Below are 16,823 nucleotides of genomic sequence, written 5' to 3'. Positions count from 1 at the left end.
GCTACTAAAGAATGGTTAGAAATGCATCCATCAGAGAAAAGAGGACAGGTCTCATGTCTTGACATGAGAGGTATATAAAGAGGTAAGGTAGAAGATGAGGCAAGATGAGTTTAAGGCTAGATTTTGAAGATCTGTAAATGCTTGTCAATTAACAAAATGATCCTTTGAGGGAGGGTTAAACATCTGAACTATGCTTTCCAAAGATTATTCTGGCAATAGTTGTAAGATGGCCTGGAGCAGAGAAGGGATTAAAATTGGTAAAACTAGCTAACAGACTAGTTTTAGTTTAAAACTAGCTAACAGATTAGAGAAGGAGGGATATGGTTCTTACTAGGGTAAAAGAAATAAAGATGGAGAAAAGCAAATGAATATAAGAGATACTACATAGTTATAGAGCTGTTGAGTCTTGTCAACTCATGAATATGTGGCACAGAGGGGCAAGGGAGATGATGGAATAAATAAATTATGATGTTAAGGTTTTAAATCTAGGAGACTGGAAAAATACTGATACCATCAACTGAAGGAGTTATTTTTGAAGGGAAGAAGATTAGTTACACTTGAACACATTTGAGCTTTTAGAATAAAAATAATTCCTAACATGCATAGTACTAATTGCATAAATAGAAGGTTTGTAAGTAATTACGTGAAATTTTTCATTCTAGAAAATGACAACGGAAGAACTATCTCCAAATTTTAGGTTTTAGAGGGAAAGCATGAACAGAAGGTACATGGGTTTCTTTGGATCTTAGCTGCACTACTAGACATAGGCAAATTACTTAACCTTTGTAAGGCTATTCATCTGTAAATCTGGTGATAATGTTACCTATTACATGAAGGTTTTGTGAGGACTAAGTAAGAACAGATCTGAAAGTAACCAACAGTGTTCCTACTTTAATAAGAAGACGGAGGTACAGCTCAGATTAAAGAAAAATAACAACTTGTTTTTGATGTTTACTTCCTATCAGCATTCATAAAAAGCCACACTGCCACCAACCACACACAAACATGTATTTCTGACTAGTATGGCTACCTACCCAATGAAAAAAAAAGTGAAAAAAAGACTGCCATAGTTTCAAGTTTCACCACTATCTCTCACTCATCCACTCCTTACCCAAATTTAGGGAACCAAGTTACAAAGGTGTTCAGGCACATTACTTGTGCTAACAGTAACATGAATTCTATCTGGAATGTAAAGAAACCTTAAAAGATAACTAGCCCAACAACTCTTAAATCTTGACTCTTATGTGAATATTTATAAATAGATTCTAAAGTGATCTTCTGATCAGCAGGACAAATGTCTGATAATCTGTTCATGCAAAAATACAATTCAATCAATAAATATTCAAAATAAGATATCAAATATTTGAAAATGCCATGTATCAGCCAAATAACCTAACTGCAATTTTTAAGACTCTTCCTACAATGCAAAAAGAAATAAATAAAATGTCTCCTAAAGTTTTATTTAAAGAAGTTTTGGCTAAGAGTACTTACAATTTTCAGAGATTAAAAAAACTTGGAAGAACAGACAGAAAGGTAGTAGCAGCAACAACAAAACTAAGAACACAGAATCTATACCACAGTTCCCCAACCAAAAACGAGTGTCATTATATGTCCCTACATGTCAGAGTTTAATTGTCCACATAACCTCTCACAGGCCAACTTGTAAGGTTCAACTCCCACAGGTCACAACACAACTCTATGGAATGAAGAGTGAGGAGAAGAGGGAATCCTCTTTGAGATAAAGGTGCTATGATCTAGTCAAGGGCAGTATCTTCTAATCGAAAGGGATTGTATGGGTCTCAATAAGAAAACCTCCCTGCAATCAATCCTTTAAGGAAGGTAACTACCAATACTCTACTTAAAACTTAACTGAGAGGTCAAATCTATTTTTTGAGAACTAATGTGCGTAAATTATCAGTTTCATTAAGTAGTCAAAATTTTACTTATATAGGAAATTGATGTGTCTGCCAGTTCTTTATTATAAAGAATAAGTCAAGTCATTTAACAAGAAATGTTAATTTGACTTCTTAGGTCCTAATATTTATTACTTCATAAAATTGTGAAATTGTTTTCTCACATTACTAACAAGATCTACCTTTGCCAGTGAAATCCTAAAATCTATTTAACTCTATAATTCAACACTCATAAAAAAGTGAAACACAACCAGGTGCAGTGGCTCACGCCTGTGATCCCAGCCCTTCAGGAGGCCAAGGCGGGCAGAACATGAGGTTGAGATCGAGACCAGCCTGTCTAACATGGTGAAACCCCATCTCTACTAAAAATACAAAAATTAGCTGGGTGTGGTGGCAGGCACCTGTAGTCCCAGCTACTCGGGAGGCTGAGGCAGGAGAATCGCTTGAACCTGGGAGGCGGAGGTTGCAGTGAGCTGAGATCGTGCCATTGCACTCCAGCCTGGGTGACGGGGTGAGACTCTGTCTCAAAAAAAAAAAAAAAAAAAGTGAAATACTATCTTAAATGACACATCTCCTTTAAAACTTTAATAATGATTTTCAAATAGTCTATGTGTAAAGAATAAAATGTATGGTTTGTTAGTTCTCTGTTAAAAAAGAAACCAAGTGAAAAAAATAATTTCTGTAAATAAGTTCTAGTTTAGTGAGATAACTATACAGTGGAATAAACTAAAATCTCAGTACATAGTTGTCCAAGTTATTGAACTTACGAGTTAACACTTTAAAACAATTTATAATGTTAAGTGCTAAAAGAGGCCACTAATTCTATGAAAAGGTGATTAATTTTGGTCAGAAAGGCTTAATTCCTGCTATGGAAACAGCTCCACTTGCCAAATGAAGCAGATTGCTTATAAATGTTATCTTTTGTTTGGGTAATTACACTTCTGATACTCAAATTATATGCCCTTCATATTATTTGTCACAGATGAATGTACATAATTTGGTAGTTTCAAAAGTACAATATTATGAAATAAATTATTTCTGCAAGGAATCTCAATGTAGACTCATTTTCAGATTGGTACTATTAAAAGCAGTAAAGTTAAATTCATTACAATGAGTTCTTAAATATGACATGAAAAACGCAGGGAATAAAAGCAAAAATAGACAAGTGGCACTATATCAAATTAAAGTGCTTCTTCACAGCAAAGGAAACAACAGACTGAAAAGAGAACCTACAGGACGGGAGAAAACATTTGCAAACCATATATTTGATAAGGGGTTAATATCTAAAACATATAAGTAACTCTTACAACTCAATAGCAAAAACCAGATAACCAGATTTTTAAAATGGGCATAGGGCCGGGCGCGGTGGCTCAAGCCTGTAATCCCAGCACTTTGGGAGGCCGAGATGGGCGGATCACGAGGTCAGGAGATCGAGACCATCCTGGCTAACACGGTGAAACCCCGTCTCTACTAAAAAATACAAAAAACTAGCCGGGCGAGGTGGCAGGCGCCTGTAGTCCCAGCTACTCGGGAGGCTGAGGCAGGAGAATGGCGTGAACCTGGGAGGCGGAGCTTGCAGTGAGCTGAGGTCTGGCCACTGCACTCCAGCCCGGGTGACAGAGTGAGACTCCGTCTCAAAAAAAATAAAATAAAATAAAATGGGCATAGAACCTGAATAGACATTTCTGCAGTGAAGACATACAAATGGCCAACAGGTATGTGAAAAGATATCCAACATCACTAATCAGGGAAATGTAAAATCAAAATCACAATGAGATATCATCTCACACCTGTTAGGGTAGTTACTCTCAAAAAGAAAGAGAAAGAGAGAGAGGGGAGTGTTGGCAAGGATATGGAGAAATTGGAACTCTCATACACTGTTGTGGGATTGTAACATGGTATAACCACTATGGAAAACAGTATAAAGGTTCCTCAAAAAATTAAAAATAGAACTATCTGATCCTGCAATCCCACTTCTAGGTATTTATTCAAAAGAACTGAAATCAGGATCTTGAAGTATTTGTGCTGTCATATTCACTTCAATGTTATTCACAATGGCCAAACGGTGAAAGCAACTCCAGTATCCATTGATGGATGGATGAATAAACAAAATGTGATATATAGATACAATGAAATATCATTCAGCCTTAAAAAATCCTGCCACATGTAACAACATGGGTGAACCTTGAGGACATTATGCAAAGTGAAATAAACCAGTCACAGAAGGTCAAATTCTATATGATTCCAATTATATGAGGTATGTAAAACAGTCAAACTCATAGAACCAGAGAGTAGAATGGTGGTTGCCAGGGGCTGGGAGGAAGGGGAAATTGGAGAGTTACTATTTAATAGCTGTGAAGTTTCAGTTATGCAAGATGAGTAAGTTCTAGAAAGCTGTTGTACAACCTCATGCCCATAGTTACCAATAGTGTATACAGTATACTTATCAACATTTCTTAAGAGGGTGAATCTCATGTTAAATGTTTTACCAAAATTAAACAACAAAAAAGAAAAGTTCATTCTAATAATTTTTACCATTCTGGTTTAAAATATAACATTGGAAAGGAAGAAATTACGACGACATTTTGTACTCGTGATATCTTTACTTAAGAAAGAGAACTGCATAGCATATTATAAGTTCTACATTCACTCATAAATTTGATTATCATTGGTGTCAACTAGATACTACTTTCACAAATTCCATCAATAAATTCATCTCTCAGCTTTCTTTCACATTCCACTGATAAATTCATCTCTCTAAGCTTTCTTTATTTCTCCAGCATTACTGAATTGATGCAAGAAGGGAAAAGAGTTCTTTCTAGACTTCTTTAGCTAAGTGCCCTTAGCATTGAGAGCAGAAGAAATGGTTAGTTGTATGTTGTTTTTTGAGTTCAATTCCACAGCCCTATCTAGCATTCTTTTCTGATAAAAGGTGAACTTCAACCTTTTATACTGTCCATTTTCATGACTTACGGTAGCTTTCCCTAAACTCAAATACATACATACACACACATCCCTCTATGACCTTGCCTTCTTCCCTTTGACCTACTCTTCAAAGGTAGCTCCTTCACCTTGATTGAAGCCCCTCCAAAATCTTTAGAACTTTATAGCACTGTGCTTTTTAAATTTCTTTTATCTTAAATCCCCTTCTCTCATTTTACTGACTCTTTTCTTTCCATCAAAAATCATCTCAAGTCTTTAACATCTGAAAAATCCTTGGCTCCTTCTCCTCTCTAGGAACTCCCTGTCTTTTGAGACACAATGCTTGAAACAGTCATCTTCACTTTCTCACTTTCTATTGTAATCAATCAATTACAGCCTGGTAGGTGTGCTCATCCCTCTAAAAAAACTGTGTTGACACTGGTTACCAGTGATCTCTATGTTGCCAAATTCAATCAACATTTTAGGTCCACATCACACTAGCCTCTTAGTGCTTTAACATTGTTTATCACTCTCTTTTTTGCAATGTTTGATTTTCTTGATTACCGTTATTATCACATGTGTAGAAAAGACTTAATATAGCAGGCCTGACTGGTATCCTCTGGAAGGCCTTCTTGCAAGGTTCGTCCTTGGCTGGCATATGGGAACTTGGATTTTGGGAGGGTTAAGATGAGCTCTTAACATGGACCTGTACTATTTGCACTAACAATGTGGATTATGCTGAATACCTGCTTTTCTTCAGAGAATCTCATATTTTGGCACATGCTATGCAGAGGGTACCTACACAACCAGCCCCCAGTAAAAACCTGGACACTAAGTCTCTAATGAGCTTCCCTGGTAGATAACATTTCATGCTTGTTGTCATAACTTGTTGCTGAGGGAATTAAGCCTGTCCTGTGTGACTCCGCTGGGAGATGACTCTTGGAAGCTTGTATCTGGTTTCCTCTGGACTTTGCCCATACATTCTTTGCTGATTTTGCTTTGTTTCCTTTTACTGTAGTAATTCATTGCTATAAGCACAAGTATATGCTGAGTTCTGTGAATCATCCTAGTGAATCACAGAACCTGAAGGTGGTCTTGGGGACCTCCATCATTATAGAAATCTCCAACCTGTCCGCTCTTGCTTCTTGAACAAGGAGCCTTGTGGGCTCCTATTAAATACTGATGATCCCTGAGGTTCCAACCTCAGTCCACTACTCTATTCACTAAACCAATCCCCCCTGCAATCTTACTTACCTCGTGATTTTAAATTATCATCTACGTGATAATAACACCCTGATCTATATTTCTAAGAGTGAACTCTTCTTCAGGCCTCAGATTCCTAAATCTAACTGACTGCTGAGTTTCTACACACAGGTACCTCAAACTCAGCAAGTCCAAAAATAAATCACCATTTCCTTTCTTCAATTACCTGTTCCCTTACCTCCCCCTGCCCCCAATTATGTATTTACTCTCTTCCTGATTTCCCTACTTTGGTTAATGGCAACCATAGCATGAAGTCTTCCAAACCAGATTGCTGGAAATCAGTCCTATCACTCTATCAACCTACATGGTTCACCTTCTATCTTCAAGTCCTGCCCATTCTTCCTCCTAAGTATTTATTAAATCATTTCCTCCCTCATCCCAACCACTATTGCTCTAGTTTCTACCCCTCACAACTCACCTAAACCATTGCAGTATCTCCTGACTTATCTCTGCACCTCTGATTTTGCCCCACCTTTTTTCTTTCACATAGCTGCCAGAGTGAGTAACTTAAAAATTAATGTTGACCATGCCATTCTCTCATTATAACCCTTCAGTGGCTTCCTGCCACCAAAAAAGCAAAAGATCCTAGTTCATCATTGTTGCATATGAGACTCCAGTAACACTGAAGCACTTGCAATCCCCTTAAAGCACATTGTGGTTTCCTGTTTCTGTCCCCTTGCTCATGCAATTCTCTCTGCCTGGAACACTCTTCCCTAGACCTTTACCCAGGTTAATGTTCAGCTCAGCTTATAGCCTCAGCTGATGGATCCAGAAACTCTTTGTGGGAGTTTATCACTCAGAAAATCTAAATGCTCTTAAGGTGTACCCGCATAGCACATTGTCAATACCCCTCTCAAAGCAGTTAACACATTATGTTTTCTTTTTGCAAATCCTCCTCAGTGAGACTGTAAATTGAAATGGGACGTTCAGTGCCTTATTTGTCTTTGATTAAAAATACCTAGAACTACAGAAATAGTAATTGGTGTTTGAGGAATGCATTATTTTCACTAAACCTGACGACACTTTTAAAGGCACGAAGCGCTATACAAATGTAACACAGTATGTTAATAGAATGAAACAGAATACCTGAAATTAAAAATCTGCATATCTCTTTGGAGAATTCTCAAGTAATTATATTAAAAAAAACTTTTTAAAATTAAGTCTTAGTGTCTTTTATGTATAGACATTCTATGAAATATTTATATAACCATCACAAAAATCTTTATGGGATACAGATTGTAATATTTGTTTTTCAGATGAAGAAACTGAGGCAAGTAAATGTCAAAACTGAATTCAAAGCCAAATCCATCTGACTCTAAATTCTGTTTTTAAAACTATGTTATGCAGTTCTAGTTGTCTTAAAATCAACCTAAATTTGATTACCTCATCTTCACAGATATCAGTCTTTTTTCCTTTTTTGTCTTCTTTATCTTCCTCGTCCTCATCATCTTCATCACCTTGGTCATCACTGTCATCGTCATCATCATCGTCATAATCACTGTCTCCTCCCTTCCTTCTTCGCTTGCGCCCTGGAGTGGGTGTGCCCAAGGGATGCTGCTCTTCTCCAAGATCAATGCCACTTGAAGTGTCTCTTTTGCCTGTTTTCTTAGCATGAATGATTCTGAGCCTTTAAATATTACGAAAAGTGATGACATGGAAAAAAAGACTTCTCAATATACTTTTAAAAGAGCAAAACATGAGTTGTATGCAAAAATACCTTATGGCATTTCTTTTGTGTTAAGCAATATACCAATGTTAAAAAAATCAGAATTAGGAAACTTAAGAAATGTTTCCATAAATTACAGGATGCATTAACTTTCAAGAGTTATTCTGGATATCTCTTTGGAATTAGACTCATTAAAAAAAATGATGAAAACTGAAAAGAAGAATTCTAACAAGGTTGAGTAATAATTTCTGATCCCATACTAACTGACTGAATAAATTTCAATTCAAATTACTACAAAGAAACGAACCTCTTAACATAGGAGTAATTTCTGCATGATATTTTCTGGCAGGAAGATAATTAAGTTTTAATGTTGAATAAGTTTAGTTAGATTCTGTAAAAGCAAATTTTAATTAGAAAGCAATTAAGAAAAAAAGTTACAGTTCCAAACATTCTATTTGTGATAAAAGCAACTTAATAGCAACCACAATCTTAGAAAATGTAATTGCTTGACTTGTTTAAAAGAAAAAAGAGAAAATGACTTTCTTCTAAGTATGAAGAATATAAGCTCAATGAATCTCATTATATCTTTTGTCCACTGCAAATTCTGCCCCTGAGTTTTATTAATTTTATATCCCATCTAAATTGAGCATTATCTTTTCTTTAGACAATGAAAGTTTAAATTCTATCTTTGCAATTCATATGCTTTACTGGGAATTTGTATAAAAAGAAAACAGTACATTAACTTTAATAAAACAAGACTTACTTGCGGAGTTTACCTTCTACCACCCATTTATCTCTCCTCAAGTTTGACATATAATCAATGTTCTTGTCGATTTCACTGCCAATGCAAGAATTTATTAAAAAATATAAATTAATCAACTTATGCAATGCACTAATTTGATATGCAATAAATTTGATACGTAAATTAATGCATTTTTGAGTAAGTAAAAATGATACAATTGACCTCATGCATATACACGTTCATATATGTATGTGTTTATATATGTATATACATATGTTGAAAAGTGGTAACTTCTCCAATGGATACAACATTACTATTAGAAAATTCACTGTGGTTTCTATCTTAAACCAAGAAAGAAACTATGCACCAATTGCCTTAGAAAGACAGCATTCCAAGTTTTGTTGCATGTATTTAAGATGTGATAATTTCCAAAATCAAAGCAGGATACCAGAACACACATGGATATTTACATAAGTGCACATACATACATATGCATATACACTATCTAAGTGTATATGTATAAACAACCAAACAGAAACTAAGAATATTATGATATCTGGTAAAGTCAAATAGGGGTGCTTTTTCTTTCTAAGGTAAAAACTGTAGTGTACCATTTTCACTGAATTTGGGTGTATGTGTTTTGAACAAGTGCCACTCAGCATTACTATTTGTTACCATGCTCATGCTTAAATGAACTTATTCTTCCATAAAATTGTAAGATGTGAATATTATTATATTTTTTGGGATGACTGTCAGTGAATAGCAGAAACAAACAAAAAATTACACTAATACAATATCATAGCTAAGATAGGCATAGAAAATTTAAAATTTCCACACTCGTAGAAATGCATGACTCTGAATATTTGGATTGATCCTTTTACTAGAAAGGTGAAGGCCTAAAAGTTGTTAAAAATCTGTACAATAATGAATAACAAGGACATGATGAACATGAATTTGTTCAGAAATCTTGAATACTAGTGTATATGTTGGTATTAATATTTTATCAGTAACAAGTGAGGACTCTTAGTAACTAGAGTGAGAACTCTTAGTAACTAGAGTGAGAACTCTGACTTTTAAATAAGACCAAGTACTTTAAAAAAAGTATAAATTAATACATTGATAAATGAATACTCTATGGTTCTATTAGCATACAACAAAATAAAAAGTGGCTACATAATTCTATGAATGGCTACTAAGCAAAATCAGGTAGTCATCTGTCCTTAAAAAACGTGAAGAAAAAAAAATTCCATATTCTTGTGGTAGTACCACATTCTGGTACCACAGCAAGTAAAAATATAAAAGAAGTTATGTATAAAGAATTAACAAAATTATTAAACAAAACAGGTGACAAAGACCATGTATTACAGACACACAGTATGACCCAAAGTTTTTTTCAATACACTACAAAGAAATACATGAAAATATTGTTAGTGGCCATCTCTAAATATGGAGATAAGTACAATTTTAATTTTCTTCTTTGTGCTAGTCTGTAACTTTCCAATTTTCTATAATCAATTTGTATTACTTTGTGATTAGAAAAATTCAAAATGGAAAAAAACATGGAAAAGCCTGAGCATATGCTTACCTGACCACACTCTTGCTGCATGCCAGTTCATTGATCAGGAAAGCCAGGACTGAAGCTTTCTGTGCCGGAGTGTGAGCCTGAAAAGCTTTGGTCTTCAGACTTTCAGTAAGCTCAGTTTGTCCACAGTGGGCTTCCATAAATATCTGTAAAATCTCGGAAACATTGTCTCGATTCACACCAACATTCAGCAAATGTTCTCCAAGAGCTGTTTTAGCCTATAAAAGTTTGGCATTTTTATCAGTATTGCTCATAACCATTTATACCATAAAAACAGTAAGATTAAAAATCCTCATATTATTTAATTTAGATATTACTGACAAGAGCTTTATTCACTTTCTTTAAATGAAAGAGACACAAAAATAGTCAATAGAAAACAGACAAATATTCAAGTACTTGTATCTTTCTTTTCCCGCTTCAAATCCTTGGTTCCAAGTCAGGCAGGGAGAAGAGTATGCAAATTCATGGGTAGCGAAGTTTTAAATTACCTATCAAGTCTTCCATGACTATAAAGGCAACACTAACCTTTCCCGAGGTTTTATCTGGACATTTTATCAGGAATGACAGAGTGGGGAGGTTAAAAAACAGTACTGCGTTTTCTACCTTTAAGGTGTCATAGGTTTTACTGGCTAGGGAAAATAAATAGGGAAACACTGAGGGAGATAGAAGAAAAACAGGTGCATCTGGGAGGTTCGCTCTCCACACTATTATCTAGAGCAAAGCTCTGTGGAATGTGTACTGTATTTGGAATTAAGATAAATGTGAACTAATTGAGCATCCACTGAGCAGCACAGGGTCTTAACGTGCTGGTCTGTAGGTGCCTTGATTAGCTTCAGTTATTCACAGTGATTGAGAGAGAACAAGGTATAATATCAGAAGGCACATACAAGTTCTAGTTGCCTTGTGAATTATGAATTCTGTTGTTGATGCATATCGCTTAAGTATTTCTTTTTTTTTTTGAGACAGAGTCTTGCTCTGTTGCCCAGGCTGGAGTGCAGTGGCCGGATCTCAGCTCACTGCAAGCTCCGCCTCCCGGGTTTACGCCATTCTCCTGCCTCAGCCTCCCGAGTAGCTGGGACTACAGGCGCCTGCCACCTCGCCCGGCTAGTTTTTTTTTGTATTTTTTTAGTAGAGATGGGGTTTCACCGTGTTAGCCAGGATGGTCTCGATCTCCTGACCTCGTGATCCGCCCGTCTCGGCCTCCCAAAGTGCTGGGATTACAGGCTTGAGCCACCGCGCCCGGCCTACTTAAGTATTTCATTAAATTACCTTGGTCTTTGCCTACAGCTAGAGGAAAAAAGAATAACTTGAGAATGGTCTATATTCCTTAAGCTCTATAACCAGGTTTTCTTTGTATGAAGTGTAACCTGACACGAATCTACATTTAACTTTGTGAGACATTATGTGGAAAAATTAGATCAATATACATAACCTTCTGCTAACAAGCTAAAGCTATCTACCAATGCACTGACAGTACAAATTTAAAACATTTTATATTTTGTTTTTTTTTACCTTGTATCCTGTTATTAGACCTGGATCACATACAGCAGCTGAGAGGAGCCTCACAAGCAAGTCTTGTACTTCACCCATGCTGTCCCCTATATTTAGCAATCCCTCTTGAAGAACACTCAGGTTTGGAACATCAATATTCACATCAAAGCCCAAAACTTTACCAAAGTTTCGTAAGAACTGCACCACCATGAGACAGTCTGAAAATGTACTTCCAGAGAGAACAAGTCCTGGAATACGAGGCAACTCTGGCAAAGGCTGAAAATAAAATAAAATATAAATAAAATAAAAATAGCTTAATTTTCTAAAAGCCATGATTTCATATCTTCTAAAGTAAAATAAGCTGCTACCTTTTTTTTCCCTCTTGTATTGTACCAGTAGCTTGCTTTGGGATTCTAAATTCTCTGGGGGCATTTCTGTAACCCCCATGGAACTAAGCATAGTGTCTTGAAGTATCATCATACAAGTAAGCAACCATTAATAAATTTTGGTTGAACTCAATTATGAACTTAGATCTTTGCAAAAGAGACATTAATTTTAATCAGCTTGCATTTTCAATCAACTGACATATCCATATTAACAAAAACATGGATTATATAACTAGAGCAAAAATTAAATAAAATATAAACATTTTGTAAATACTTAACCATGGAAATACTTACAGGGGCATGTGTACCAATTTCTTCTAATGATGATGACATTTAAAAATCATACTTTTTTTTGTAGCTTAGAAACTAACAGCATGCATCTGTGGGCTCTATGGTTGGAGAAAGTGGTATCATCTATGGCTAATGAATGCAGATAAATGACTAGGTCCACCTAACTAGAATCCATGACCCTGTACATAAACCCAGTTATAATGCTACTAAAGGTCTTTAGGTTTCCCTGTATTTAGGCAAGTATTAGCTTCAGTATTAAAATTAGCTATCTCTGTTGCTATTTCTCAAATATGCTCACATATTAACATTTTAATGACTTAATTGCAGTATCAGTTGTCATCAATATTTTAAAAATTCAATAAATAGGTAATCTAAATTAAAAACATTTTGCCTGTTAATGAGAGCCTTAAAAAGTACTTTATATTTTAATTGGGAAAAAAGTGACATAAATATTTCTATTTAACTCAATTGGTCCTTGTTCAAAAATATTTCTCCACCCTGCATTTATTGAGGTAACCAGTTGAGACTTTTTCTGTTAATACTGTGTGGAAACACAAAACTATAGATAATAGCTCATCTCATACAAATATTTTATATTCTTCTTGAAAACCAGTTAATTCTCATTCTCCCTTTTTCTTGAACCACATGAAACATACACATTTCTAGGTAATTCTGAAAATTTATATAACAAAGCTGAGCTAATAAAATATGGCTTAAAATGAATTACATATTTGATATAGTACATATGAATTTAAATGAAAATAAAAGATACAAGAAAATGAAGCTCACTTAGGATTTAAAAAGCTTGATCACTATGAGCTTATTAAATGTGTTAACTAATTTATACACCCATTTGCTGCTTAGGAAAATTTAAACATTCAAATGACTAAAACTAGTAAGTACACTCTCATTTTTATTTAGAAGCATTTATGTTAAGTAAACAAATAGCATATTAATATAGTTCAATCCATTTTAGTGTACTAAAAGTTTGCTTTAAGCACTTTAGAAAAGAGCTTACATAAATCAAGAGCTAACCATTATTTGCATATCATTTGAATATTGCATATAAGTAAATATATATCCTACTAAGGAAGTATAATAATATAGAGATGAAATGCATTATTGATATTTTTCTATAAGTACCATCTTCTTAACTATAGTCAAAACATAATTGATTTTTACTCAAAAATATATGAAATTATGCTGGTTGCCAAGATTACAGCAATCTTTCTAAATTTATATTTTTATGTATTTCAGCAACATTACACATCTGTGAAGCACTATGGAAGACAAAACACATATGAGGTGCTTTGTTTGGACACAGTTTCTTGGCTTTCAGGATGATAAACAGTATAGGCTCTGGAGTTTAACAAACCGGAGTTTGAATCCAAATTGCCATTTATTAGTTGTGTAATCTTGGGCAAGTTCCTTAACCTCTTTGTGTCTCAGTTTTCTCATATGTGAATGGGAAGAAATACTAACTCCACAGGATTATGTTGAAGATTAAATAAGAAAATTCAAATATGTGCTTAGCATAGTCCTAGCATGCAGTAAACATGTTCAACAAAGGTTTGTCACCTAAAGCACTGAAGGAGGTCATAGATTATAAATCCTAATTTATTTAAATATCTATATGGGTGTGGGCAGGAGTTAAGATTTTTCTGTGCCTGGAATCCCAGCACTTTGGGAGGCTGAGGTGGTTAGATCACTTGAGCCCAAGAGTTCAAGACCAGCCTGGGCAACATAAGAGCCTGTCTCTACAAAAAATTAAAACAACAAAAACCCAAAAAAACTAGCCAAGAATGGTGGCAAGCGCCTGTGGTCCCAGCAACTCAGAAGACTGAGATGAGAGGGCCACTTGAGGCTGGGAATGAGAAGTTGAGGCTTCAGTGAGCTATAATCCTGCCACTGCCCTCCCTCCAGCCTAAATGACAGAGTAAGACCCTGTCTGAAAACAACCAGCCAACCAACCAAACAAACAAACAAAAAAACTGCAATTACCAGCACAAGAGCTCCAGAGAGGTTTACTGGTAGCTATCTAGGAAAGGCAAATTGACCTAGAGTTGGAAATTTACTGCTATAGTTAAAAATGAAAGGCTTTCACAATAGCAGCTCTGGCAAAGAAATCAGGTAAGAAAACTGGAAAAATTAAACTTATAAATGGAAATGGTATACATGACGTATAAATTACCTTTTGGTCTGCTAAGCACATGTCTTCATTAGGCTTCTTTAGTTCCTTTGCCATTTCTAATTCTAATCTTCGTTGCTCTAGTTTACGCTCTTTATTTAATCTTTTCTCATCACGTTTTTCTTGCTTCAACCGTTCTTTTTCCTTAAAAAGAAAATCATGTACACATATTCTTCTTAATCATTATATATGTTGGAATAAAGTTAGAATTATGTAGCAACAATGAATTATTTTGCTTTTCATTAATCTTACTCTCTAATTTTCAAAATAATCTTATGACTGTATATATTTAATATCAATATGAGATTCAACCTAGGCTATTTTGTTACTCAAAATTTGTTCAATCATTTGCCAAGTTATACGAATAAAATACTTATTAATAAAAGCAGGTACATAAAATGCACGTGGGCAACTACGTATCTTATTAAATAGTTATTAGTACAAATTTTAGTGTGGCTCCAGGAAGCATATGATTTACAGTAGGAAAATGGAAGTACACGTTTGAATGTGCAAAAGCAGTTCTTTCAAAGTGAATAAGCTAGTCTTAAGATAGCACCTGTGATGAAAGAAAAATATTATTCACCACCATAAACAACACTTAAGAGACTGTAAAATCAGTTCTGAAGGTAATGTCAAAAGCATTAGGAATGTTTTGGTAATGGCAACAATATGGAAATAACTGACTTGTCTCTCTGTTGCAGGGAATGACTTTTTGTTGGAGGAAGTGATTTTCTATTATAATACCATTATCATTACTTTTTCATCCTATCTCAAATATAGCTCTCATTTATTTAGAGGAGAAATAACAGTAGAATCATCAGTCAATTCTAACCTACTACTGCACATGTGCCACACATTGCTAATTGGTTTACTTTTGTAAGGCTCATTATATCTCTTCCTTGATTAAAAGTCTTTCGATTTTCTTTCTTTCTTTCTTTTTTTTTTTTGAGACGGAGGCTTGGTCTATTGCCCAGGCTGGATGCTGGAGTGCAGTGGGGCGATCTCGGCTCACTGCAACCTCCGCCTCCTGGGTTCACGCCATTCTCCTGCCTCAGCCTCCTGAGTAGCTGGGACTACAGGTGCTGCAACCCCGCCCGGTTAATTTTTTGTATTTTTTAGTAGAGACGGGGTTTCACCGTGTCAGCCAGGATTGGTCTCGATCTCCTGACCTTGTGGTGCAGCCACCTCAGCCTCCCAAAGTGCTGGGATTACAGGTGTGAGTCACCGCGCCTGGCCAAGTCTTTCGATTTTCTATCAAAATAAGGTCTAAGTCCTTACTTTTGAATTCCAGACTCTTCTTTTCTAACCTTAACTCTCGTATTTTTTTGTGTGTAGGTTTAGAATTTCCTATTCCTGATGAACGTTTATTTCCTTAGCTGCTTATATTGGTTCTCCCCAATCAAGAAGTTCATTTTTCCCATCTTGCATATTTAAATCTTAAACACTACCAATTTCTATTACATTTCATAGCTCCTAACTCTGATTTTAACACAGCACTCATTGCTTTCTGTACTATATTACTATTTTTGCCCATATTCTAATCATCTCCATTTCGATTATCATGGGTAAGTGAGCACCCTGACTGCTGCTGGAGGGAATGGCCAAGAGGGAGAAAGAGCTGAGTGGGGAAGAACAAGGGACCAGAGAGTAGAGGAAGTACAGTGTGTCTGAAAAATTGCTAGCAGTTTCAAAACTGGAGTGTAGGTTGTGAGTTGAATAGTTGCTGAATATTATGATAGTCAGAGGGCCAGATCATAAGGGACTTCTTATATGACATGCACAAGTTACTGTTCATTTTTATACTGCCTCTGAATTTCTGGGTTATTGATTCATGCAGACATTCTGGGAGGACAAACTAAAAGGAAGCTTATGAGATTGTTGACACCAGCAACGTACTATAATTAATTTTACCAATTACAAACCAAAAAGCAGTTTCTGAGGTTTTGATTTTCAAATCAAATTATTAGTACTATTATTACTAGCCCTTACAAAAGGGCAGCGGAGTCACTGGTAGAATAATTTTTTTCCCCTAGAATTGAAATTTCGATTCTTAAACACATGAACTGTTGCTCTAATAACTTTTCAAAGAAGGGAAGATTTAAGTTTTTGGTTCCTCACCAGAGTAATGAATTAGGATCACTAATAGAAGAAAGCATATTAAATATCTCTTACTGATTTGAAAGTAGATACTGTAAAATTTTCTGCTGCACTCATACACCACGTGATGTTTGTCAATAAAGAATTGCATGTACTATAGTGTCTATGCCACATAGCCCAGATGTGTAGCAGTCTATACCATCTAAGGTTTGGGTACGTCACTCTATGATGTCTGCACAATAATGAAATTGATTAATGACACTCTTCTCAGAATGTATTGTC

The 16,823-nt window shown here is 35.4% G+C and overlaps 1 protein-coding gene across 1 annotated transcript in view; it reads right to left on the bottom strand.

The window, feature by feature from the left end:
* The window catches only part of BAZ2B (bromodomain adjacent to zinc finger domain, 2B), a 426,507-nt gene that overhangs the window by 56,544 nt on the left and 353,140 nt on the right, over positions 1-16,823 (bottom strand). Inside the window, exons 25-29 of the mRNA XM_011947122.1 lie at positions 14,448-14,588; positions 11,601-11,855; positions 10,092-10,306; positions 8,528-8,602; positions 7,482-7,725 (exon numbers count right to left, since the gene is read on the bottom strand). Coding sequence (XP_011802512.1) covers positions 7,482-7,725; positions 8,528-8,602; positions 10,092-10,306; positions 11,601-11,855; positions 14,448-14,588 — 930 coding nt within the window. The remainder of the gene's footprint in view (positions 1-7,481; positions 7,726-8,527; positions 8,603-10,091; positions 10,307-11,600; positions 11,856-14,447; positions 14,589-16,823) is intronic.

Source organism: Colobus angolensis, unplaced genomic scaffold, assembly GCF_000951035.1.
Source record: "Colobus angolensis palliatus isolate OR3802 unplaced genomic scaffold, Cang.pa_1.0 Scaffold259, whole genome shotgun sequence".
NCBI lineage: Eukaryota > Metazoa > Chordata > Mammalia > Primates > Cercopithecidae > Colobus > Colobus angolensis.
The sequence above is the reverse complement of the archived record's forward strand: the minus strand, read 5'-3'. Positions and strand labels throughout refer to the sequence as shown.